This window comes from Ceratotherium simum, chromosome 17 (assembly GCF_057802395.1).
Source record: "Ceratotherium simum simum isolate JZ-2026a chromosome 17, ASM5780239v1, whole genome shotgun sequence".
In the NCBI taxonomy this organism is placed as follows: domain Eukaryota; kingdom Metazoa; phylum Chordata; class Mammalia; order Perissodactyla; family Rhinocerotidae; genus Ceratotherium; species Ceratotherium simum.
Genome location: NC_141916.1, coordinates 24,405,748 through 24,433,544, shown reverse-complemented (window position 1 = coordinate 24,433,544; position 27,797 = coordinate 24,405,748). Strand labels below are relative to the sequence as shown.

General features: G+C 37.5%; 1 protein-coding gene across 5 annotated transcripts in view; it reads left to right on the top strand.

Moving 5' to 3' along the window:
* TMEM117 (transmembrane protein 117) overlaps positions 1-27,797 on the top strand; it is a 446,351-nt gene that overhangs the window by 45,876 nt on the left and 372,678 nt on the right. Inside the window, exon 1 of one of the 5 annotated variants that reach the window (XM_087442534.1) lies at positions 24,730-24,750. The exons of the other annotated variants lie outside the window; for them this stretch is intronic. Within the exon in view, the coding sequence (XP_087298660.1) occupies positions 24,738-24,750 (13 nt within the window). The 5' untranslated portion in view covers positions 24,730-24,737. Of the gene's footprint in view, positions 1-24,729; positions 24,751-27,797 lie in introns of those variants that run through there. 5 annotated transcript variants of the gene reach the window in all.

Genomic DNA, 27,797 nt, shown 5'->3' with positions numbered 1-27,797 from the left:
CATCTGCTGCCAATCTTCCTCTTTTTGCTCTTTTTGTATGTAAGCCGCCACCACACCATGGTCACTGACAGACGAGTGGTGTAGGTCCACACCTGGGAACTGAACCCGGACCACCAAAGCAGAGCACATGGAATTTAACCACTAGGCCACCAGGACTGGCCCCACATTTCATTTTTTTAAATGGAAGAACTTTTAGGGGAATATAGTATAATGACCAAGTTGCTGAAATTGTGAAAAAAGTAATACATAGATTCCATTTACATTTCATTCTTAAAACAACAAGTGAATCTTTCACCTCTCAAGCAACCACTGGATGACGGCTGCTCTGGGATGGGAGCATGACCTTGGGTGAGGCAGCTCTGTTCAGCAAAGGGCCATTCTTGGAGAGGGCTGAGAGCTGAGAGCCATCCCTTCCCAGAAGCTTCGGTAATAAGTCCTTTGGTTTTGAAGGGGGATCTGGGAGGTGTAGCCCAGCATCCATGTCACCTTCTATGATGTGTAATTTAGAAAAAGGAGGAAAGTAACATTTAATGTAGGAATATAGATTTAATTCCAGTGTTCTGTTTTTGAAGCAGTTGTAAAATAAACTGTCTGGAGCTTAGTTTTTGGTGTTTTCCTTTCAAATGCTAACAGTTCCCTTTGCAACTTCTACACTAGGTTGACTGTTTCCACATTTTGGTCTTGACTCTAAAACCGCTATTGAAAATCTGTCAACAGATCTCACTCCAAGTAGTGTAAAAGTGCCTTTCTCTCCAAGTTCAGATGAAGAGCTTTTGTATGGACTGCCATTCTACATGGGTTTAAGATAAGTGTCTTTTGTCTTTTTCATCAGATTTTAGGGCTAGAGACAAGGAAGTCATCTAAGGGTTATTTTCTCATGAATACTGTTAAAGAAGGCATTGATCCAGTTCAGTTCAGTTAGGTATCATGTTATATATATCCTAAAAGTATTTTAAAAATTCATTTGACTTTTTTTAATGTAAAGAGGAAATCTGGGTAGAAAGTGCTTTATTTTTGTTACTCTCTTATTGATTCCTTAATGGTTTTCCCAGAGAGGTGATCATGGACGTTGCCTGTTCTCTTCAAGGACCATCTTCTTCCACACTCAGTAGCTTCTTACTTTACTGAGAGGTGCGAGATAATCACATTGGACGTCTCTCCATTTCCTTCTTCCATACTCCAAGTTTGTCTGTTTTTTTTTTTACTATGGCCACTATTCTTTCCTTCCCATTTGTTGAGTGCATACCGTGTGTCAGACACTCTTCTAGGTGCTTAGAATATGCCAGTGAACAAAACACACAAAAGTCCCTACCCTCATTGAGCTTACAGAATAACTTACATTTGTATTCTTGATTCCATTTCTGTTCTTAAACCCATTTCTCAATGTTTCCTTTGGAAAATACCTCTTGAGTCTTTAAGCTTTCTAAAAGTATACTTATGTCCACTTACTTGAATATAATTTTTTCATAATCAGGCTGCCCTAAAACCACCATGTTCTCTTAATTTTTTCCTCCATTCTTTAAGAGTAGTCTGCATCTAGTGTCTCATCTTCCTTAGTTCTCCTTCATTCCTCAATCTCTTGTAATCCAGTGTCTTACCTTAAAAGTCTGCAGAATTTCCGTTGGGAAAATATAATCACACATTTATCTTTTTTAGCTTCTGCTGCTACCATCTTACCTCTCTCTCCGACTACTGCAATAGCCTCTTTCCTAACTAGCCTTTCCGGCAATAATTACTTCAGTCTTCAAATCCATCTTATAAGCTGCTGGCAGTATATTCCTTGTGTTGGAAGGTCCCCAACACCAACCCCAGTTTTGATGATTCCTGAGGAGGACTCGCAGGCCACAGCATATATTAGTACTCAGTGGCTGTGATTATTTTGAAAGGATACAAAGCAAAATCCACAAAGGGAAAAGGACATGGGACAGAATCCTGGGGAAACCAGACACAAGCTTCTAGAGTCCTTTCCCAGTGAAGGCACACAGGACACACTTAATTCCTCCAGAAAGGAGTTGTGACAACACATGTGAAATGTTGCCAACCAGAGAAGCACGTTAGAGACTCACTGCCGAGCTTTTATTAGGAGCTGGTCACATAGGCGCCCTCTGCCTGACACGTATCCAAATTCCAGGCTCCCAAAAAGAAAACAGGTGTTTAGTGTAAGCTATATTATTTATACAAACAGTTTAGGCACAGCGAGACCGTCTTATTAGTTATAGAATGGTGGCAACCCTTCCAAAATCCAAATTCTCCTATGCCAACAAAGGGCCAACTCTGCAAACAGGTCTTTCTAAGGATAGCGGTTCAGGCCTGCTATGTTAACTCTTTTTTGCACACTCCTCCTAACATGTAGCTCTGATATTCATTCATTCGTGAAATATTTATTGAACATCCACAATGCATTGGGCACTGTGTTAGGTACTGGAGATACAGTGATGAACAAAATAGATAAAATCCCTGTCTTGTCTTGCTTTTGATCTGGAAGGGGAGATAAATTAAAAAAACGTGTCAGGTGGTAATCAGGGTTATGAAATAAGGCAGTTTAATGAGATAAAGAACAATTGGATGGGGCAGGCACTATTTTAGATGGGGTCACCAGGGAAGACCTGTCTGAAGAGGTGATATTTTAGTAGAGACTCGAAAGAGCGTCCAGGCAGAGGGAATAGCAGCTAAAAGGTGAAATGAGCTTGATGTGTTCCAGAAACAGCAAGAATGTTGGTATAGCTGAAGTAGAATATGGAAGGTAGAGAGTGGAAAGAGATGAGTTAGGAGAAATAGTCAGGAACCAGATTATGTGGGCTATTTTTAGAGGCTATGGTAAGGAGTTTGAACTTTATTCTAAGTATGTTAGAAATTTCTCAAAGTGATATAATCTAATTTTATGATTATATAGTGAGTGATATAATCTAATTTATATTTTAAAATGATCATATTAGTTGCTGTGTCAAAAACTAGAGCAGAAGGGTAAAAGGTCAAGAATGGAAGGACAGAGACAAATCAAATGCTATTCTGGAAATCTTAAGACGTCATGGAGTCTTGGACCAGGGAGGGAGCGGTGGAGAGATGAGAGATATTATGACACTTTACTGCTTAAAAACTCTAATCACCCGGTTGGCTACAATGTGTACTTCTGATACCTTACTCTGACCTTCAACGCATTTTCGATCTTGAACCAACCTTCCTACTAAAAATTTCTCAAAATTTCCTCTTATATACTCCATATTTAAATCAGCCTAAATCTCTGGCCATTACTTAAATATGATAGAGTTTGTTTCTCCATGATTCGTTTTATATTCGTCTCCTTGTGAAAAATTATAATCTCTTTTAGCTATTCTTTTGCATCCAATTGTTACTTATTCTTCAAAACTCCCTTTCCATGAATTCTTCCCTATTTTCTACTTTGGAATTAATTTCTCTTCTGTGGTCCCGTGTATTTCACTTACCTATTGCTGCCTAAAAATCTAACCTAAACGTTGTGGCTTAAAATACCGATTTCACTTTGCTCATGATTTTGTGGGTCAGAAATGCAGGAAGGGCTCAGCTATGTTGTTTGCCTGATGTGTCATCAGCCAGAGTGGCTGAGACTGGACGGTCCGTTTCCAAAATGGCTTCTCCACTCACAAGTTTGGCCCCTCAGTGCTTTTTGGCTTTTCTCTGTCTTCACATGGTACCTCATCCTTTAGGACTTTGGTTTCTCACACCGTGATAGCCTCTTATAAGGAGGCTGAGGCCTCCGAGAGACCAAGATGGAAGCTGCCAGTCCTCTGAAAGGTTACATCTGGAACTGGCATCCTGTCACTTTCATCATCTCTATTGGTCACTGAAATCACAGGCCAGCCCAGATTCAAGGGAGTGGGAGAAAAGGCTTCATTCCTTGCCGAGAGAATGACATGGGTATGTAGAGAGGAAAGGAATTAATGGCAGCCATCTTGGAGACAGCTATCACACACATAGTACTTTACTCAAATTTCAATTTTCACAATATTCTTTGGTATTATATGTATTTGTATAGATGTCTTATATCCCTTACTAGATTGTAAATTCTTTGAGGGAGGGAATGGTGGTTGGTTCATCTTTGTATTCCTAGTGTCTAATTGGTTGTCTCACACATCACAGATTTTCAATGCCCATTTTTTGAATAGAATTTACATGGCAATATTCTTAGAAAGTATATGCTGAAATTAAAAAAAAAACTCAGTTCAACAAATAATTATTGAGTATCTACTAAATTCAATGGGTTTATTAATTGTAGGGATTGAACATTTCTTACATTTGAATACTTTTACAGTTTACAGATAAATTAAAGTCGTTAAACGTTTCCTGGGCAAAGTTCTGTGATGCATGCTGTGGGGGATACAAAGATTAATAACGCCATCTTTAACATACATTTTTAAATTTGACTCTCACAACTGTCTCAGGTGTGTGGAGAGAATTTGCCAGCCGCATATTACAGATGAGGAATAGTTAAGGGAACTTTTGGCAGATCTGGACCTATAATTTAGCCTCTTTATTTCCAGGGCAGTAATATTTCCAACGCGATGTTCCGAGGGCTTAGTTTCCATTCAAGGCCCTCCGTGATATGGCCAAAAACTTACCCTTCCATTTATACCTCTCACTACTCTTCAAGTACTGGATATTCTTGTTTTATGAATAGGCCCCAAACCTTCTCACAATTTTGCTGATGTCTCTTTTCCCTTTATTTATTTATGCTTGTTAATATTTAATGTTAAAATATTTATATTAATTGAGGTGCTACTCTATGAGATACTATACTAGGCACTAGCGATACAAAGGTGAGTGGGAAATATTCCTCACCCTTAAGGGGCTCTCAGCCTAGCAGCAGAGACAATGTCTCCTAGATAGGACCTTATCCCTCTCCCTCTCTCTTTTCCCATCTCTTATTCAAATCCTACTCATTTTTCAGAGGTCAGCAAAAATGTCACCTTCTCTGTGAAGTCATTTTTATTTCTCTGGTCATTTTATCACTTTTATATGGCAGTTATCATATTGTTCATAGTTTTTAATTGAATGGTTGTCTTCAACTTCTTTGAGTCTCCTGCTCTGCTGATGTGTTTATAGTCCCTATAGGCATCCCCACATTTTGGAACACTAATTAAATCATGACAGCCACTTCTAGGTTGCCTGAAACAAATACATTTTTTGTGGTCCCTCCTACACACCCTTTTTGAATTCGGCCTCAGTCCATGGCCTCTGCTGAAGGCCTTAGTGGCCATGATTATACCATGTGACTTCCCTTACTGCAGATGATTGCACTAGAAGTGTGCACATGATCCAAGGCTGGTGAACTCACTAGCTGAGCTGCAGCTTATCAGCTTGTCAGATTCTCTAATGAGATTGTACTAAGACCAGGAAATTTCCATTTGTGGTAGATGTTTGCCCTGTAATTTAATATGATTTTGAGTCAAGCAACCATATTGGTCTGTGCACAATGAGAGGAAGCTACTCAAGAGAAAAGTTGGAGACTGAGAGGGCGGCTTTGGCTTCCCAGTTCAACTTCCTATACGAGGGAACTTCACTTTAGTTTCTTTCTTCATGAGATTGCCTCTCAGGTTATTAAATAAATCCTCCTTCGCTTGACTATTCCTTTGCAACTCAAAATGCTTTGACCAAAACATTGCCAGATTCAGTCTTTTCTCAGTCCGCATCTTCTTCAACCTCTCACGGCATTTTTCAACTGCTGCTCAGAACTGCATTCTCAAAATATTTGTTTTCCTTGGCTTTTAAAGTACTGATTATTCCAGTTCTTTTCTCACTAGACAGCTCCTTTTGTGCTTGCCTTTGTTTTTATCCTACTAAATATAGGCTAACCCCAAGGTTTTCTCTTGGCCTTCATTTCCTTTGTCCATACTTTCTCTCTTGTTGTTCTTGTCTGTTCCCGTGATATCAGCTGTCATCTCTATGAAGGTGACTATTAAATATACTTCACACACACACACACACACACACACACACTCACACACTTCACAGCTTTGACATCTCTCATAATTCCACTGTTTGCTTATTGGTATCTGAAACTTAACAAGTCGAAACACAATTCTTTATCTTTCCCTCCAGATGAGTTCATATAACTACTGGATAGTCTTTGAAGTGCTTTTTCACTCATAACCCTATGCACCTGAATCCTCATGGCTTTTTAATTTTCCTTTAATCGTGTTATTTTTCTCTTAATAATATAGCTGTGATTTTTTTTATACCCTTCTGGGTATTTTCAGTGTCAAGCTGGAATTTCAGGATATATAATGATTCATTATGTTAATAATAGACCCTACCTGAGTAATGATTAATAATAGTAGACCCTGCTTGAGCCCCACATATCTAGACCTGGCCTAGATTTGGCTGTGGGATGGGAGGCTGTTTTCATCTCATCTGTAATCCATTTTAGATATCTAGCATGCAGAAAAATAGTGACTCCAGAGTCCCAGGAGTGAGTTGATCTTGTTGACCTAATATAGCATCCCTTAAGCAGTTTTCTATGGGTGAGAGCACCAAGTGATACTGGTGTTGAATAACTCACTTCACAATGTCCAGCACAGTGGTTAGTTGTACTCGAACAGACTGCTTCTCTTACATAACACTTTTCTTGAAATTCAACTCCTGAACTGATTTGTTAGCATTTGCAATAGAACCAGAGAGTCTGAGATCTACAAAAAGTAAGATTGGCTTTAATATGAAAGCGACCTTACAAGTAGTTGGAAAAGTAACCTATCTGACTGATTTGAGAACTTCCAGATTCTTACTCCAGCCAAAGAAGACAGTAGTCATCTTCCGCTTGGCGTGGAGCAGCTGTTTGTCAATGGGTATCTACCAAGTATATGTGATATGCAGGTAACTAAGCATTATGGAAAGATCAAAAAGATGTTGAGAATGAAGCCCCTGCCCCCACACAAGAATCTTTCAGACTATTGAGAATTCAATAAAAGTCCTAATTCAACCACATGAGAACAGGTGATGATTATGCTGTTTTGTTTAGATTCATAGTGCTTGAAGTCTGGTCCTGAATAGGTTTAATTAAGAAACTTAAGATATTTTCCTTGGGATGCCTCCAATTAAAGGCATCCTAATAGCAATGAGCTTTGTAAGGCATGAAGGAAAAGCTGGATTATCTACAGCAGCATTTACTGAGTATCTTTACTGATGGGTCCTCTGTCTAGACCACAGTGGCAATTTATGTTCTTAATTTGTGAAAGATTCTGAGCTGTCTTCTGGACTATCAAAAAGGTAAATTTATTTTCAGTATATGTTAGGGGATTTTATTGTGTACAGTGTAAAACATTGGTAGTCCCTATATGCATTTTGAAGTAGCAATACTAAGCACCCTCATTTCTTGATCATTCTGAATAAACAGGAATTTACCACAATGTGAATTCAGCATATTGGAATCATGTGGGAAATTGTGCTTTGTTTCCTTAATAAGCCAAATTAATGAACAGAAGACCTTTGAAATTCATTTTCGGTGTATTTGCCCCACATTTAAATTATTTTTGAAGTGAGAATGTACAAAACTTACCAAATTTCAGCAATTATATGAACAACTATCATTCATTGAGCACTTGGTCAATGCCCAGCATACTGCAAAGTACTTTGCATACATTCTCTTTAATTGTCCTATCTTAAATTAGCAGAATCATTAGTTCTCAGTAGTGTATTAGGAAGAAAATGAGCTTCAGAGGCAGTCAGAGCTGGATTTGTCTCTACATAGATATGTGACCTTGTTCAGACTGCTTTTCTTATCTCTGTAGAGGTTTGTCATAAGGATTCACATATATCCATTTTATCTTCACATGTATGTTAATGTAAAGCTGGTCAAAATCGGTAGCATTCAGTAAGTGTTTATACTAATCCTTTCCTGTTGAACTGATTGGGTAAGAATCGAAGGTGAGTTTTTATTTTGAAATTTGGAGCCCACCTACAGTTTTCTCAGTCTATTCTCAAAGGGTCTGATTCTCCTAACCGCAGTAAAAATCCATTGGTGGGATTAGACAGCTGGAGTTTGCGACAGCATATTGCATTTGAATAGCATACTTAGATACAGTATTTTTGGTGTATTTGTTTGCTTGCTTGCTTTTTCCTTAAGATTGACCTTAGAGATCTGCTGGCACAGTGTTCTGAACATAGGGGCAGCCACCACACAGAGGTTGATTAAGAAGATGTACCATTAAATACAACTCTTTTGGGAAATCATCCCTTTTAACTTATTAGGAAATGAAAAAGAGAAATCAATTAGATCTTTTATTTTACTTGTAGATACTCTTGTGCTTTTAAATTATTTTATATTCTCTCTAATTACTTCTCTTTTTTTTCAGGTTGTTTTAAAAGCAAGGCATGCTTAGTATAGAACATTTGGAAACTACAGAACCAAATGATAGAGAGAGAGATTGAGAGAAAGAGAAAGATATGAAAAAGAAAATTGAAAACACCTGCCATTTCACCACTCTTGACTAACCAGAATGCTATTTTGTTTCTGGATTTTTCCCACTTTAAGTATTACAAGATAACTTTTTTTTTTTTTTTTTTGGTGAGGAAGATTGGCCCTGAGCTACCATCTGTGCCAATCCTGCTCTATTTTGTATGTGGGACACTGCCGCCACAGCATGGCTTAACGAGTGCTGTGTAGGTCCGTGCCTGGCATCTGAACCTGCGAACCCTGGGGTGCCAAAGCAGAACGTGGGAACTTAACCCCTATAGCACCAGGCTGGCCCTGATAACATAATTTTTAAAGACTATAAGGTTTCCCATCATATAGATATCCTGTAATTTATTGAACCAAATCTCACTGCTTACTTAGGTCATTTTTTTCTGTTGATATAAATGAAACATTTTTGTGTATAAATTTTTGTCTAAATGTCTGAATTTTTTTTAGAGAAGACTCCTATAAAGGGAATTATTGGGTCAAAATAAATTGACTTTTTAAAAAGTTCTGGAAACAAATTGGTCAGTGGCTTTCTGAAAAGAATGGAACAAGTTACATTTCCACCCATAGCATATGAGAGTTCCTTTTCTCCAAATGCCTTCTTTTTCAACAATAGATCATTCATTTGGTCCTCTTTAACTTATTTGCGTTTACATTTTCCTCACCAAAAAAATTATAAAATAAATTTGTATTAGTGTACAAAATGAGAGAGCAGAGCAATCACAGAGCTACTAACTGGCTTTTTAGAAGGATTTATGAGGAACAGGTGAAACATCTGAAGGCATGTTTAAGATCTATATTTCAAAAAGAAAAAAGTGTACATATTCCATGAACCTATTAATCTTTTTGCCTAATAATTTTTGGGGGGGAGCCTAGGAGTGAATGAGATTCAGTATTCAGCAAATATTGTACCATTTCTTATGACATTATATAAAATTTCTACTTTTTTCCCTGTTATGTGGTGATAATGATGTCATAGAGAGAAAATGATAATGTTAACATTTCATGGCTTTGGTAAGATTATTGATTACCCAACCTACGTAAGTTTATAAATCTACCAAAAATCCTTTTTGATCAATTATGCATTCTGTTGGTGAATTTACAGCTGGTTGTCTTGTATCTTGAGACAGAGTCAGGCATGACAGTGTTCACCCCAGTGGAACAGAGAAGGTTAGGAGATCTGGAAGTTGGAACTAGACATTCTCTTGAGTGGAGAAGGTTGAGGGTGGGATGGAATGTGGGACCAGGACATAGCCACAGATAAGAGGGGGAAAATATGTTCAGGAAGGTACTTTGTGGTATACAGAGAGCAGATGTAATGGTTTTATCAGGATGGAGAAGCAGGCACAGAGGGAATTGAGCAAGGGACCCAGTTACCACATCTAGAAGATCAATTAAGACTTGGTTTCAGGAACAAGGCAGAAGCCTAGTTGTTAAAACTTTGCCAAAGGATCAGTTTCTCAGAGTTGGACTAGTAGTACAGTTGACTTGATATCTAGTGTCCTATATTGAGCTAAAGTTCCCTTCTCATGAGGATGCTATTGTTCCAAAGCCTCAGATAAGGCTGAACATCCAGGAGAGATTAAGTGGCTCCTACTGTATGAGAGAAGGCATGGGGGTAGGAGGGTATTGGAACCAGACAGACCTCAGTGGTATCACCCAAAGGTGACTATCAATGTTTCAGAAGAAGTTGGGGGGATATATGGTGACCCAGAGGAGCCAGTCCTAGATTTAGTGCTATTTAACACTTCCATTAAATTGATAAATTAGAGAACAAGCCATTAATTACTCAACTGACATTAAATAAAATAGTAGCTTGCCCTTTGGGAAGTCAGATTTTAATATTATCTTGAAAAACTAGATAAACGATTAAAACCCAGCAGTATCTTAGCAAGGAGAAATGCACAACAGTACCTTTAAGTAGAAAAACAAATGCTACCAATAAATTATTTCTACTAAATTACAGACTAAAAGATTGAAGACTTTTATTTTCTGGTTGACCTTTTCTGGAAAACTTGAAGTATTGATGGAATTTTTAAACTGTGACATTAATAACTTTATTCTTGCCAGTTTTAAGGTCTCCTGAAACTTACTTGATTTTGTAGAGTTCAGTTACATTTAGAACAAGAATAAAATATTTATCAGACCTCTCTTGGTGCTACTTGGCAGGTACTTTTCAGAAGAAGTGTTGTATTTCTTTGGCTACAGGTCAAGGAAAGTGGATATCATGAAATGATGAAAAGGAAAATCTGGTTTCTCCAGTGCTGGATGGGAAAAGGTCACTAAGCACTACTAATTACTGCTTCTGCAGGTGTTTTAATAAGAACTTTTCTAAGAGATTGAGTGTTGAGGACATGAGGTCAATTCAGTACAAGGAGGAGTTATTGAATATAGAATAGAGAAAAATACAAATTAGCTGAGAAGACAGAATGAGTCATCCACTTTTCTTAAATGGGAATATCAGTGCAGCAGAAAATTTTATTAGAATGATTTTCATGTGTTGCACTAATAATCTGCATTCAATTTCCTTTAAAATTGTTATAATACTTAAAAAAATATGATCCACTGAAGTTGGCTAGTTCCTTTTTAGATAAAGGTGAGATGAAGACGTTAGTGATAAGGGAGCATCTATAGCCTGAGATGAGAGCTTTTTGGGAGCCCTGACTTAAAAGAAAATGTAAAAATATCTGATGTAACTGCACTTTTTTTTTAAGTTTCTGCCAGTGGGCTCTTTTTCTTGGAGATTATTCAACCCAAGCAACACTCTATCTGGCAGCTCAGCTCAGCCTGGGCCATTTATATGCCTAGCCATGGTTACCTGACCTCTTAGAGCAGGAATCCAGTCCTTTCTAATCTTCCTACCCCAAGAGTGGTTGAGCAAGTGTTTATTTCTGCCTCAATGACTCCTTTATGTACTCAAATATCATCATTCTGATGTCTTAACATTTTCTTCCACAAAATGAAACAAAGCCCAATTCTTTAACTTTTGTCGCTATCATATTTAATAATCATGCATTCACAGAGTATTGTGTTCTATCTAAGTGAATGCATGGTCATTTTGCCAGAGAGTGTAATTTAAGAAAAGAAGCATTTTAATTTTTCTAAGATCAGTCTGCCTGAGCAACTTGGCATCTTCACAGATTAAAAAGAATGATTTTTTAATCTTTTTTTTTTTTTTTTTAAAGATTTTATTTATTTATTTTTCCCCCAAAGCCCCAGTACATAGTTGCCTGTCATAGTTGCACATCCTTCTAGTTGCTGTATGTGGGACACGGCCTCAGCATGGCTGGAGGAGCGGTGCCTCGGTGCGCACCCGGGATCCGAACCCGGGCCACCGGCAGCGGAGTGCACGCACTTAACCGCTAAGCCACGGGGCCGGCCCTGATTTTTTAATCTTTTCAAAATCATAAACAGGATTCTTTAAATAGTTCACTAAAAGAAATTTCATTTCCTTAAAAATGACTTTTTATTTTTAAAATCCTTTATGATATTAGTGTTTTATATTGTATCTTCATCTTTCAAATGGAAATTTCTTAGTAAACCCTGAATTACTTGCAATCATTTCATAATGTAAATAGTCGATTTTTAAAAGATTGAGAAACTCTTCCTTTCATATGTGAGTGAAACAAGCATTGAAATTAGTGGGGAAAAATTCATGACTAGACAGATAAGGTATTATTCTGCTTCTGAATTCAAATGGCAGAGCACATTGTGTTTGAATCTATGTCTGTTGACATAGATTTGGTCTTTGAGTTGCTCCTGAGCCTCCAGTACCTGAAGAAAAATCTTTACCCAATCCAGGAAAATATTGACATTTCAGTTCAATCTGCATTTATTAAACTACACTTAACTTCAGGCCTGAAGACTTCATGAGGGCGTTAGACGGCCTATCGCGTAAATGTTAAAGTTGATTTTGATATCACCAATTCTAGAGTCCCCGCCCTGCCCTTCCACAGGGGAGACTTTCTCCCTAGGTCCCAGCCAACTGTTTTGTACCAGTTTATCATTTATCACCCCCAAGTGAGTGCCTTGGCTCTATCTCTCTGATCCTCTACCCATCCGAAGAAGAAAAAAACAATGATACAACCAATATTCTCTGTACCCAAGAAAGCAACTCCTTTATGTCATTATACCAAGAAGTTTAGTCCCTTCTTGTCCCAGGTTCTTCATTCCAAAATAACATTTGCTTCAATATTTGCATACCAAAAGGTCTGTTTCTCTGTGTGTGTGTGTGTGTGTGTGTGTGTGTGTGTGTGTGTATGTCCCTTCTCCTCAGTATTTCTGGTCCCCTAAGTTGTGCAGAGAAAACTTTGAAATCGCAGCTTCAGTTGAAAGGCAGCAGATGAGTTTCTTAGTGCTCAAGCTAGAATCCTTGTTCATTCTCTTATCCCCACTGTGCACCCATTTGAGTTTTTGAGGCCCGTGATGGGAGAGTTGCTGGGAAGTCCTGATGGAGAATGGGGAGCAGAAGATAATCTTCCTTCTCTTCCCGGCAAACTCCATGGATCAAGATTTTCTCCCATTGCGTTTCTCACATGACATTACGTTGTTAATCAATTCACACATACTTTTTAAATCACATGTAATTTTTCATTCTGTTTTATTTTTGTGTGCGTAAAGGATAATGTGAGAACTAAGTATGTTAGAAATAACCTGAAGTGTTCAGATTAAAAAAGGATGAAGACTAATTTGCTCATTTAATTTAGAAAAGTTATTTAGACCTGGAGCAAGAATTTCTTTTTCCATGAACTCCTGGATCTAGCTCTGGCATATCCTTATACGTTATATAAAAGGGAGTAAACTCAGCCCCCAGCCTATTGACAGCCTCATTTTTCATTGCCTCCATTTTATCTTATGATCCTGTGTTCCCAAAACCCCAAAATCTTTCTGTTGCTTTTGTTTAGATCAGGTGATTGAATATAGTTAAAAACATATAATTTCTTAGAATTGTCAAGCACATAATATCATTACTATTTATTTCTTTATTTCTATGTTTTGGTTACAAAGATTCTGTTCATTTTTACCAAATATTTTTACCAGCTCGCTAAACATTATGTTGCATTCTGCCATTAATAGTTTTCTACCCAAATATTATTTTCTCTATAACATATTTTCTTTTTCTTTTATTTCTTCTATTTTATTTCTATTATTACTTATTCATAGTTGAGCAATACATAGTAGATGAATTGAATTATTGAACAAAGATGGTAGAGTGGGATCTCCATGAGGGCAGGGGTTTATACTCGAGGGGAAGGGTGCTAACATTGAGGAACTTGCTAGAAGGCTGGGACTATCTGAATGGCATTTGCAGGGGCCTGGACACGGCGGGAAGGAGCAACAGCAATTAGAAGTAAATCTGATCATGTGCAACTGTCACTCAGTTTAAACCTAATATCCAGTTGTTCTCTGAGTTTATGAGTCATTCCAATTTTTGCTATTGTGTCACAAGTGGCCATTACAAATTGCACTATATTATCTCTAGAAAATCAATACAAATTAGATTTATGCAAGGCACAGAATCAGACAGTACACTTTTAATAAGAGAATAAAGGAAAATCTTGACATCGTTAAATTAAGTACTTTGTTCACTTCCATCACAGCAAAAGAAAATAATTATTTTTTGTTTACGGAAATACAATTGAGAGCAGAAATATTTCAAGTGATCAAATATTAAATATATCTCGGCAAATAGGACAAAAGTTATCATGGGCCCTTCCATTTATATCAATGCATTGCAGTAGATTTAATTTTCCTGTGTGTTTGGGATGTTAGATATAACTATCCAGATGTGAAAGGCAGAAATGCTTTATCCTTTCCATATTTTCTCTGGTGCATCTTGGGCTAGACAGAGGATCACAGGAGAAGGCTTTGGCTAAATTCATTTAAGTACAAGCCCTGATCCTACAGCCTGATGTATAACGGATGTGTAGGGGAGTGGGAGACATGAAGGAGTTAGAGAGAGGATGAGTTTAGAGGGCTTGGTGCTAGGAACACTCATCAGTGGATGAAAAAACCAGGTTAGTAAATTTGCTCTGATTCTGCTCTTGGTTTTGCTCCTCTTCCGTTCCGTCAGTACTTATTCTGCTTCTCAGACCTGCAAGTCTAAAAGTCTTAGTGCTGATGAACACACTCCTCATTCTTCCTTTAGATTGTGATCACGGTTTGTACTCCCTTATCCCTGCTCCAACTCTGATGTGGTGATTGAATGAACTAATTCATTCCTTCATTCCACAAATAATTGTGGAGCTTCTGCTAGGTATTCAGCTGAGAACAAAAGAGACACAGTCCCTGCCATTGGAGCTTTCAGCCTCTGGATGAATGCATGATGTGGAGGGGGAAGATATGAGGAGCAGCAGGTTGCTCTCACAGCCTTTGACTGATAAATCTGCGTATGGAAGAATGCCAGGATGGAAGAAATTGGGCAGTTACAGTGGCTCCTCTTTATTCCCCTCTCTCTCATTCATGAAATCAATTCACTTTTGGATTGAGGAACTGTCTAAAAAGTATTTGGGTGTATGGAAGCCTTGGGATCAAAGGGAAAAGAAGCTGGAAGCTTCGGAGGGTAGGGATTTGATCATTTTTGGCTTTGTTTATAGTGTAACCGTTTTGAATCACTCTATAATACTCAGTGGTATAAGCTTCAGCACTCCCCCACCCCTCAGCAAATTTAAGACTAATTATAGATCTGCATGTCAGAAAGTCTAGTGTCTCCTTCTTGGGATTTCCTTCTCCTCTTGATTTTCTCAAGAACCCCAGCGCTTATACTCTGAAAGGATGGTCTGACTGACTTCCACCCCCCAAGGGAAAAGCACTGATGTTTGAACAGTGGTATTGCCATTTCTTCTTTGCTTCCACACCCTGTCAGTGTTGAATGATGGTCCCTTCCAGGCCCACAGATATCCCTGTTCTGCACTGCAGGTCCAGGTTCTAACTATGATGGAGGTTTAGCCCACCTCTCATTGATATTTACTAAAGGTGCTCCACACTTAGATTCTCCCTTCACTTAATATTCACATGACCAACCATTGCCCTCTAGGGTCCAAACATTGTGTCAGGTGGCTGGAGATGGAGGACAGACCAAAATCAGCCCTCTTCTATGGACCCTGGACATCTTATTTTGAGCCTAGTTCATCAGCCATAACTCTCCTTGCCTCAAGGTAATTTTGTTTCTAGAGCTTCGTTACCCTTCTTTGCCACTTGACCTTGTCTAGTCTGCCTGATAAATCTCCTTAACTTCAAATCTTAGTACTCTTTATGCAAATCGATCTGCATCCCCTTCAGTGACCAACTTTGCATAGCCAAACACTCTGGCTGGGTCATAAAAGGGCTTTTTGCACTTTAGTCCCAGTAGAATGGCTATCTGCTAGCCCTAGAATTGCCTAATTTAGGTAAGGCCTAGGAGGACAGAGAAGATTTGCTTCCATTATTAAGAAAGGAAGGAAGAAAGGAGGAAAGAGAGAGAGAAAGAAAGAAAGAGAGAGAGAGAAAGAAAGAAGGAAGGAAGAAAGCAAGCAAGCAAGCAAGAAACCAAGAAAGCATGCAGAAAGAAATAAAGAAAAGATGGTATATAGTAGCAGAGAGAGGGTGAGGACTGGGTAAGAAAAAAGGGGAGGAAAAATTCATAGCCACTACTAACTCATTCTCCTCTCCCCAGCCATATTTTGGGGAAACCTAATAATTCTGGTCTCTTTGGCCATCAGAAGAGGGAAAGCTTAGAGGGAGAAAGGTACAAGGGGAAATACAGTGGAGAGAGGGGAGGGATTTCCTGTTTCAACTGTTTGCTCTTCACTGCCAAATGTTTTCAGTGATTTAATGCCAACCATGCCACCTTTCTGGTTTCTTAAAAAATATTGCTTAAATTATTAAGGTAAAACAGGAACATTGTGTAGAATTTTTAAAAAGTAGCAAGGTTCAAGGAAGAAAAAGTCTCTTGTAATCCTGCCATCTAGAGACCATCACTGTTAATATTTCGACATGTTTTCTTAGGAATACGTATTTATAAAACACGCACTTACACTGTGTATTCAATATTTATTGTAATTTCACCCCCTCCAGGTCATTCAATATCATTTATAAGTACATCTGAATGGCTGCATGGTTTTTATCATCTTATTGCACCATGCTATTTGGTTGAACATTTAGGATGTTCATAGGATGCTGCCTTTGTTTGCTATTTACATCACTCCAATGTGAGCATCTTAGTTTGTAAATGTTTCTACATTGTCAGACAGACAAACACAATGAGGTGTCATTGCACTGCTGCTGCCAGAATATGCAACTGCTGGTTCCCGATGGTGCTCTTTTCAGCTCCTGGGATGAAAAAATCAAAGGTTATCTCTTGTAGCTTTCCTACTTCATCACAGGACTCATCTATTCCCTAGGCTTGAGGGAGCTAAACCATGAGCCAGGTAGATATACTGGACAGAGCCTCTGGCTCGTTCTTATTTCTTGTTGGCCTGATGTAGATGTAGGCTTCTTCTCTGATGACACAATCTCGATGTTAGAGCCTTCACTTCCCTCTGCTACACCTCCCAATGGTCCGTCCTTTTTTTCCTGCTACAATTAGATCTATAATTAAGGTTGCAGCCTCCTAGAGCATGTTCAGATTATCTGAAACCATTTTGTTAAGACCTTCTATGCCTAGTTGTAGATGAGATGAATTGCATGCGGAGATCAAATCTGATTTATTGATAAAATAATAACTCACCTTGAGTGCATGCCACGTGTCGGGCACTTGAGTAAGTGATTTATATAAATCCTAACAACAATCCTATGACCTGGTTAATATTATTACCCTCATTTGGCACATGAAGAACCAGAGGCAGGGAGAGGTTACATAGCTGGCTCTAGGTCACCCCAATGGGTAATGGCTAAGCCAGGATTCAAGCCTTGGTTATCTCTCTCCTGAGCCTCACCTTTACTTATTATGCATATCATAAACATATGTATATAGTTTTTAGCTTAATTTAGTTTTCTTTTTAAGTTTCTGGGTTAAGATAAACCCAGGAAGGTTCATAATTCTTACCTGAATTTTCTAGTCCACCTGATAAATAAATAAATTTTATTTATTTCTAATTTTGGTTTTCTTTTAGATTTTTATCAAGCAAAAGGCAAACATTTTTATGAGGATTTATAAACTCATAGAATGTTGGAGCTGGAGCAAGTGATGTCAGCAATGCTCTTGTCCTATCATCTAGTTAACTTAGGTTGTAATTTTAGACACTGACTAGTTGAGGTTGATTTCGATTTCTGTTCCAGTCTCTAGATTGTGTTCTGATCTCTTCTCTAATCCAGTTGCTTGGTCTGTAGCATTGAGTCCTCCTCACCAGTTTGTTAGACTGATATCTTAGTGTTCTTCTCTAGTGGGTAGGAAAATCTTTCAGTTTCTATTTCTGCTTCACCAGAACACTCTTATCATTAAGGACACAGCCTGTGATAGAACATAACTGTCAGACCCACTCACATATTTGACAAAAATATTGCCTACCTGCTGCTGTAGGACCCCCGCAGGGTGCTGTGATCACTGTTATGAGGGACATCATTCTGTCCTCACTTGATCATCTCTCTCTTTTTTTTTTTATAATTAGCAACAGTACCCTTTTTGTGTATGCAGGCTCCATCTGGTGTAGTTCGATTAAAGTTGATGGTTATTTTTATGTCGTCAGCAGTCATATTTTTTGTTCCACTTTTAGAACATCTTTTGCAGGGATTTTGAATACTTTTTTGACTTCTCTTTTTTAACTTGTCACCAGATTCGTATGAAGGTTAACAGCAAAGTTTTTCAGTGCCAACCTGGGAATTAATCACTGCCTCAACACAAGGTTATTTCACCATGCTAATCCTTTTGGACAGCTTTGTATAACTGAGTAGTTACTTGGTTGATTAGAAGCTACTTCTGATTTTATTTTTCAAGATAAATGTTTTCTGGGCTCTAGATCTTTTCTTTGAATTACTTTTCCTTCCTTCCTTTCTTTTTTTAAAACTATTTTAATGCTTGCTTGGTACAATGCCTCAAGTGGCTTTTGTTGCCCTTGGCTTTGTACCTGTCTCCTGAACACTGGGAATTATCCTGCATTCTGCCGAGTTCCATGGCTGTCTCCCTTCATCAACACTCAAAACCACTTCAACATTCTCACCATGCTTCTAAAAATGCCTTCTTCAGTCCCAACTGGCCATCTACATTTCAAATCCTCTTTCCTGTCTTCATTCTCTTTAATCTCTTACAATTTGATACTGTTAACTACTCTCCTTGAAGCGTTCTTATTTGACTTCCATGATGAACATGATCTACTATATTACTCTGGTGTTTTTGGCCTGTTTTTTTGGTTCCCTAGCTACCAGTTTCCTATAAGTATTCAGTGAACTGCATGAGATAGCTGCTTCTATAGTTCAAAAACTCCAGGGTTGTATCTCGGGCCCTCCTCTCTGTTCCTTTCTTCTCTCCTCACTTTATGCTCTCTCTTGTGGTGACTTTACTTACTCTCAAGAATTCACTGATTAGCTCTAGGTTGATGCAGTCCAAGTTTATGACTCACGTCCAACATCACTCATGATACTGCCATCTCTTTTTAGGATCTCTCCATTCTGATATTTTACTGGACCTCCAGATTCAATCTCTGATTCCTTCCCTCCACAGCATCCCCCTAGCAGTCAATCTCTGCATCTTAGCCTTGTCTGTTACTGACATTACCATTTCCTAGTTTCCTGAGTTTGAAACACTGAAGCCATTCCCTGACTTCTCTCTCCTTTATACTATACAGGCTATAAGTTACCAAATTTTATAGATTTTATCCCTTAAATGTCTTTACATCTCTTCCCTCCCTTTTTTTTCATTCTTTTTGCCATCATACCAGTTCAAACCTAGAGTGCTTTTCACTGTGCTGTTTCAGGAGCCTTTTAAAGTTCATTCTTTACAAGGTGGATAACTTTGTATAAATTTATCTTCCAAAGAACAATTCAGAGAGTGCCTCTTCTCTGCTTGGAAACCTAATCATTCACTGTGTTCAATAGTAAGTCTAATACTTAGCCAGATCTTTGCAGTCTTCCACAGGCTGACCCCAGTTTACCTTTCTGCTTTCACTCCTGTAGTCCACTCCCTGTATCGTATACTTCATTTACAATATTGCTTTTTGTTAGTCTTTGGTCTATATTTGCTCTCCATATCTTTTACTCATGTTGTCCTCCATAACTGAGTCTTTAGCTCCAGTTATAATAAACCTGACCACCTTTCTATCTTTTGTTATGCCTTTATTGATTCTCTGAAAATAATGTGATCTTTCCTCATTTGAACCCTGTAGCATTTCCTGGTTTTTCTGTTACACTTTTCTTACTCACCTCTATATTGTTTGTATTCATTGGTTTATCTATCTATCTATCTTTCTATCTATCTTTCTTTCTATCTATCTATCTATCTATCTATCTATCTATCTATCTATCTATCTATCTATCTATCTATCTACCTATCATGTCTACCTACCTACCCACCTATCTAGCCTAGAAGCTTCAAAAATGTACGCACGTGATGTTCTTTCTGATCATTTTTCCCCGGAAGTTGCGCGTATTCAAACACAGAAGATATTCAATAAGTATTTGGTGGATGAATGGATGAGTTAATGTGTTTTTCTTATTTTCCAGTGCTTGGTTTCCTTTATATATAGTTTCTTCTTTTTTATTGAGGTAACTGATTTATGACATTATATAAATTTCGGGTGTACAGCATTACATTTCAACTTCTGTGTAGACTACATCTTGTTCCCCATTAAGAGTCTAGTTTCCATCTGTCACCACACCCTACTTTACCACTTTCACCCTCTTCCCCACCCCCCCTTCCCCTCTGGTAACCACCAGTCTGTTCTCTGTATCTATGTGTTTGTTTACCTTCCATGTATGAGTGAAATCATACCATATTTGGCTTTCTTCATCTGACTTATTTTGCTTAGCCTGATACCCTCAAGGTACATCCATGTTGTTGAAAATGGCAGGATTTCATCTTTTTTATGGCTGAGTAGTATTCCATTGTGTATATATATACCCCATCTTCTTTATCTCTTCGTCCGTTGATGGGCACTTAGGTTGTTTCCAGGTCTTGGCTATTGTGAGTAATGCTGCAGTGAACATGGTGGTGCATATATCTTTTTGAATTAGTGTATAGCTTCTTATGTAAAAAAATTATTGCCTAGTGAAAAGAGAAAAAGATTTGGAATCTGATAGAGCTAGATTTATGTCCTAGATATCTGACTTACTAGCTATGTGACCTTGGACACATTATATAATCTCTCTGAGCCTTTACTTTCTCATCTATAAAATGGGGGCAATCATACCTAGTGCTTACTGTGACATTTGAATGAGATATTATGCGAAAGACTTTGGCAAAGAAGAAGAGTCAGTAAAAGTTTTATTTTTTCCACTCTTTCTTTCTTCCATTCTTTCTTCCTTTTTTCTCTATTCTCATGTATTAAATTTACTGTACAACTCAATTGTTATTTAATCACAATTTGTTTTAATGTTATTTACTTTTTGTTTTTGTGTATCTCATCTCCCCAACTAAATGTCAAGTTCCTCGAGGGAAGGAACAGTTTTTATATTCACAACAGCAGTTAAGGTTAGGCTGTACATAGAGTTGCTCGACAAATATTCATTGAATAAATGAGTTCCACCTTCCTGCTCAGTTGACATTGTTTTCATTCAATGACTTTCTTATACTGGATATTTCTCCATCTCTACCTCTGTTTGGCTGCTTTCCTCTTGTTATTACCATGTCTCCCAAATGCCCACTCTCGTGCTCTCAAGGTGACCTTCCTAAACTCTACTGTATATAGTCCTAAATCTTTTTCTCCAAATTGCCCATAGTAGAGCACATCTTGTCAGCAGGACCAGGAAACAGCACAAAAAGGAGTCTTTTTGTTGGATTTAACCAGTAAATCAAGTATATCTCACAGACTTTGGTTTCTCTCAACATTTGTCTAGTCTCTTCTTTTCTTTGGTATTAGAATGTGGTATGCATGTGTAGGGGAGAAAGACAAATCCTCTACCCTCGTTAGGTCTTTCTGGCTAGCCTAAGAATTAAATTGACATGAGACAGAATGACAGGAGAAAATCAAACAAAGCTTTATAACATGTATACATGGAAGAAAACTGGGTAACTCGCCAGGAAAACTGGGTAACTTGCCAGAATGGCCGAGGCTACCAGCTTAAATACCATTTTCAGCTAAAGACAAAGGAAGATGTTGGGGATAGTGGTTTGAGACTACAAGGGGAAGAAAGTCAATTCACATGGAAATGGAAAAGCAAGTGTTTTGTAGATAAGAATGGGCTTAGCAAGGACCCTCACAGTCTACCAATACCCAGAGTTATCTATGGTGATGGCCTGTCCTGGGGACAGGCCTTTTATCTTAAATTCTTTTAGGCAGTTAGGAGGAAGGTCAAAGTTTCTTTCACAGTCTTTTATTCTTAAAAATAATCAAGCCGAAGAGACATATTTGGGGTGGCCAATTCTGATCCCCCGCACACGCAATGGATTCTCTTAATAGGAAGGGATATAAGTTTAGAGATTGGAGCAGTAACTTAGTTGTCTGTAAAGCTTGGTTATAAGTTCTAATTATTTTGAATTTTTTGTTTCTTAAGAACATATTAGAAAATAAGGCATCTGTGATGACTTCCTGATAGTGGCGGAAAATGTAGTATGCTACTGGTCTGAAACTAACATGTAGGCAAATCTCACCCTTAATTGTTTTTTGGGTTTAATTATCCTTAATGATTTAAATGTCTATGTGTTTTTATAAGGCAAAGGCATTACAATAAAGTGATGAATTTGGTGAATTTACGTTGGCATGACATTGTCTTATTATGTTCCACTTGGTGTGAAAATCACCTTTGCTTTGAGGTTTTCTTGGTCAAGCCACGTTAGTTTGTTAACTTTACATTTGCCTAATTTCTTTGAGTCTGTTTATTGTAACTTCATACAACCTAGATAGTTTACATGAGTATAAAAGTTGAAACTCATGAAAATGCTGGTTAATGTCTGGGTGGTTGTATTTTGTGTTTTTGTAGGATATTTGTTTGTTCTTATCACTGATGTTTTTAAGTTCCTTTAGGAGGCCCAATAAGAAGCACCCCTCTTATCTACCCAAGTTCTAAATGATTTAAGAAATGAGACAGAAATAAGGCTATGGTGACTAAAATATAACCTCTATTCTGGAAGACTAGACTGGAGAATGTGGCTTGTATTTGCAGGCAAGGGGGCTTCCTAATACGAAACTCTAGAATTAAGTGGGCTTCCCGAGTCCCAGGCAATACTGCACTAACACACTTCCCCTGGAAGAGCAGAGCAGAATTTGGGGTGCTCTTCAGGAGACACTTGATCTCTGGGAAAAGGTGCTAAGCTATACACGCCAATTTTCTTCTTCCAAAATGATTAATCAGATAAGTCGCTTCTCCCCTGGAAGTGGAGAGAGGTTAGGAGTGGTATAGCTGGGAGAGCATTCTCTACCTGGAAGGAAACAACCTGGACTCGGGGATAGACATTCCCCCAACAGTGTTAATCCTCTTGTGATAATCTGGTGGTTAGAAAAAATGGTATGAATGGTTATAATGGATTTATCCTGACATATTTAATAAAAGGAATAGCCAAGATTTCAAGTAACGCTTTGCATTTAAAAGCTATGTAAAAATGATTTTTTTCATGTATTTTTCATGATGTGCAGACTAGAGTGGCATCTAGTTTGGTTACACCTTGGCAGTTTCACAGATGTGACACTGATCCCCAATGTGCTCCTGCAGTTGGTATCATTGTTTTATCTTATGTGTTAATGATAAACCACAATAGCATCTAGCCTGTTACAAGATCAATATTCTTCACCATCAACTCATCATAAGTTATTACTTCCCCCAGGCACTGACAAATAACTATTTCTAAGACTGTACAAGAGACTAATTCAAATGAGTTTGTATTTGGAAAGATTTTCCTACTAATCTCTCTGAAGTTGCTGGTTTGCATACTTGATTATATAAAAACATAATTTTTTCATCATAGTTTCAAGTTAGTGTACTAAAAAATAGTCAATTTCATTTTGTGTAGTCATGTAACTGCATTGAGGATAGACCGTTCTTTGAATTGAAAGTATTGAGAAATATACCATTATTCTAACCACAGATTTTTCATGTCCTCATGTACAGAAAAATAAATGTCAGTGATATTCAACAGTGATTAAGTCAGAGAGGTACAGTTGTGATGTTCAGGATGAGAAAGCAACTTATACTATATAAATATTAAATTATAGCCATCAAAGCTTAGGATAATGGCTACATAAGTTACTCTTTAATAAAAGACTCATACACAGCCTAGAAGACCATAACACTATATAAGTTTCTATTAAATAAGAACTAGATAAAATAATGGATTCAGTAAGAGTAGAATTTCAAGCAAAAATGGTACTGTGGATTCCAATGGCTTGTAGATAAAGATTTATCTCTTTTCTGTAGATGCAGTTTGTTGGTTATCCAGAGTGTGGTGTGCTTCCTTATTTGTTTGCTTGTTTATTCTTTCTATATCTGAGACACGTTATAAATCTCAGTAGATTAAAACTCAAAACAATATTGCCTGCATACTTAAAGACAAAAGAACCCTACCATCTAAATTATAATGCATTGTTATTCATTCAGTTTGCATAGACACCGATCATCTAAAATAACTCCTATATCTATTATTTTATTGATAATATAGGCATCAGACCTCTGACTAAAAGGATATAATATATGGTAAAAAATATGACATATTATGTGAGTTATAGTAGAGATCAAAAGAAAATATCATGAGTGACATTTACTACACAAAGATTGCCCTTTGAAATTATTCAAATACTTCAAGGCTTTCATGCTATGAAGGTTATTTTCACAAAGATTCTTTTGCTCTCTCGTCATAATGTCAAACATTTTATTAAGGTAAAGTAAGCATTTACACTATGAGTATTATGCTTTTATTTCTATTTTGTGGTCTCAGGTCTTTCCTCATAAAATCATATATCATGTTAGATTTTGTTATTTCCATGCTTCAAATTCTCAAGTGGCTCCTATTAGCTTTCAGAATAATTATAGAGCCTAGAGTTATTTATTGCTGTATAAAAAATTATCCCAAAATTCAGAGGCTTAGAACAACAATAAATATTTGTGATCTCACACAGTTTCTCTGGGTGAGGAACTTGGGAGCAGCTCGACTGGTTCTGCCTTGGGATCGCTCATGCGGTTGCTGTGACTATATTGGCCAAGGCTACAGTCATGTAAAGGCTCTACTGGAAAGTTCTCTTCCAAGATGGCTCTCTCAAGTAAGTGGCAAGTTGGTGCTAGCTGTTGGCTGGAGCCCTCAGTTCCTCACTATGTGGATTTTTTCATAGGGCAACTTGATTGTCCCCCGGGGCATGACATGATTTCCCCGAGTGACCAATTCAAGAGAGATACCAAGGTGGAAACTTCAATGTCTTTCACAACCTGGCCTTGGAAGTCACTCGTCTCTTCAACCATATTTTATTGGTCACACAGGCCAATCATAATTCAGTGTGGGGGGATACTGGACAAGGGGTGACTAGCAAGACATGAGGCTCAGTGGGAGCCATCTTGGAGGTTGGCTACCACACTTTACAAATGTTTGTTTTTATTCAAAGTATTGAATTGGGTTAGAGGGTCACATTTTTTTGCATAACCCAATTTCCCTGACTCTTTGCAACCTGTAATTTCTAGCCTTCTTTAAAATCTCAAACACTCATTTCTTGTAGTCCATAGAGTCGTTTCGTATGGGCTGATGAAGTTATATTCTGTTGTTGTACCTTCTGCTGATGTCTGCTGCCCAGGGGCTGAGGTGGGAGTGGAGGCTGTTTGAGGCTGGTTCCTCACCATTGCTATGGCTTCGGGATTTCACATACTCAGTGTTGAGATCCTCACCTATGCTGTGGTTTCCCAGTGCTCCCAAATTTACAAGCTCTCAAGCTGCTAAAATAGAGATGAATTCCATGAAATCCTTCCTATTTCAAATTTGTACCTATTTCCACCGAAAAGCAGAAAAAATGTTCCTTTTTATATCTCTGAGTTATATACTTTACTCCTAAGAACCTGAAGAGTATGCTCCTATGTCTCGTGGGGCTCAGACTTGGATCCACAGGCTAAGCTTCACCATAATGTGTACCATCATGCTTTAGATGCACTGTTGTCTTGCCTATTTCATTTTATACCCAACTAGAATACCTCAAGAAAATAAATTATTGGAAATCTTTCCTTTCAATTCATCAAACCTGTCTGAATCCCATCTTTAGTCTCAAACCAGCCACTTGCCACATATGCATAACATAGCACATGTTAAACATATGTATCCCCAGTACTTTCAGCAGCTGCATAAATAATATTTGTTGAAAAAGTATTGAAGTGAGAAGATTGTCAACCTATATACTCATTAAATATATGTTTAGAAAAATCCATATCTCTAAGATTTGCTTCCATAGATCTTGGAGTTATTCATTGCAAACATCTGTTAAGGAACATTTGCTACTTTAATGGAATAATTCAATTCAAAATTGGTGGTGTGAAGTTCTTACCTAAACTCAGTAGAAGCACCCACGGAGCTTCAGCCCTCAAACCCTGGCTGGCATATGCCTCCCATTTATGAATAATTGATTTTTTTTCCTAGATTTTATGTAAAGTGCTATGTAACTATACATTCAACACTCTTCTTCCCTCTTCCAATCAGATTGATCCTCCTAAGCTCCTATCATACAGAAATTCAGGAACTGTAGTGCTTAAGTTCTTCTGAGAAATTTTGTCACAAGCTGTGAAATATAGTTTGAGGAAAAAATTGATAACAACATCTGGATTTCAGATTTAAATTAACAGTAGCCAACCTAATCAATATCTACTCTTTTAAATAGATTATTTAAATGAATTATAAAATCTTAGAGGAGAAGAGTTTGTGAAAGGTTGAAATTGTTACTTGAATGTTTGAAAGAACTCTTCTATCAAACCCTCTGGGCATGGTACTCTCTTTATAAAATGTGTTTGAACTACTGAATAATTTTTTTGGTAGTTTTAGAATAATTCAAGTTTTACGCTTTTTTAATCAGTTTTGGCAGGTTAAATATTTTTAACGGAATTTCTCCATTTTTTATCCCTGCTGTGTTTGTAGTTATGTATCTTTTTCATGTCTAATATTTTTTAGTACCTTCTCTCTTTTTTCTTCATCAATCTAGTCAGAGATTTGTCTGTTTTATAAAACAATTTTTTTTGACTTTGTCAATCCTCTGTATTTTATTTTTGACTTAATTTAATTAATATTTGCTTTTATCATTTTTATTTTTATTTTTTTTAAATTCCTTTTGTGTGTGTGAGGAAGATCAGCCCTGAGCTAACATCCATGCCAATCCTCCTCTTTTTTTTTTTTGCTGAGGAAACAAACATCTATTTGTTTGGCCCTAAACATCTATTGCCAATCCTCCTCCTTTTTTTTCCCTTTTTCTCCCCAAAGCCCCAGTAGATAGTTGTATGTCATAGTTGCACATCCTTCTAGTTGCTGTATGTGGGACGCCACCTCAGCATGGCCCGACAAGCAGTGCATCGGTGCGCGCCCGGGATCCGAACCTGGGCCGCCAGTAGCGGAGCGTGCGCACTTAACTGCTAAGCCACGGGGCCGGCCCCTGCTTTTATCTTTAATATCACCTTTCTTTTGCTTTCTACAAGTTTATTCTCTTGTTCTTTTTTTCTTACTTCTTAACTTGGATATTTAGCTTATAGATATTCAGGCTTTCTTTTGTAACATAAGCAATTGAAGACTAAGTTTCCCACTTTGTAATGCTTTTGTTGCATTCCACATATTTGATAGGGAATATTTTGAAAATCATTCAGTTCTAAATATTTCTTCATTTCCATTAGAATTTTTTATACATTGTTTTATGCATGAATTATTTTGAAATATATTTTTAAATTTCTGAACTGTGAAGTATAAAAATTATTTTACTTTTTGTTGCTAATTTCAAATTGATTGTATTGTGTTTAGAAATGTGGTCTGTGTGATATATAATCTTTGAACTTTGCTGACATTTGTTTTGTAATATAGTATGTGGTCAATTTTTAAAGTTTACAATGCATGTTAGAAGAAAATAACTCTGATGCATGCAGGGTTCAATGTAAGTCCATTAAATCAGTTTTTAATTGTGTTATTTAAATCTTCTTTCTCTTGGTTAATTTTTTTTTCTTGTCTGCATCACCTATCAATAAGAGAGGGATGTTAAAATGTCACACTACGATAGTGGATTCCTTAATTTCTCCCTATAGTTCCCTCAGATTTTGTTTTATACATTTTGAATCTATCTTATTTGGTAAATACAACTTT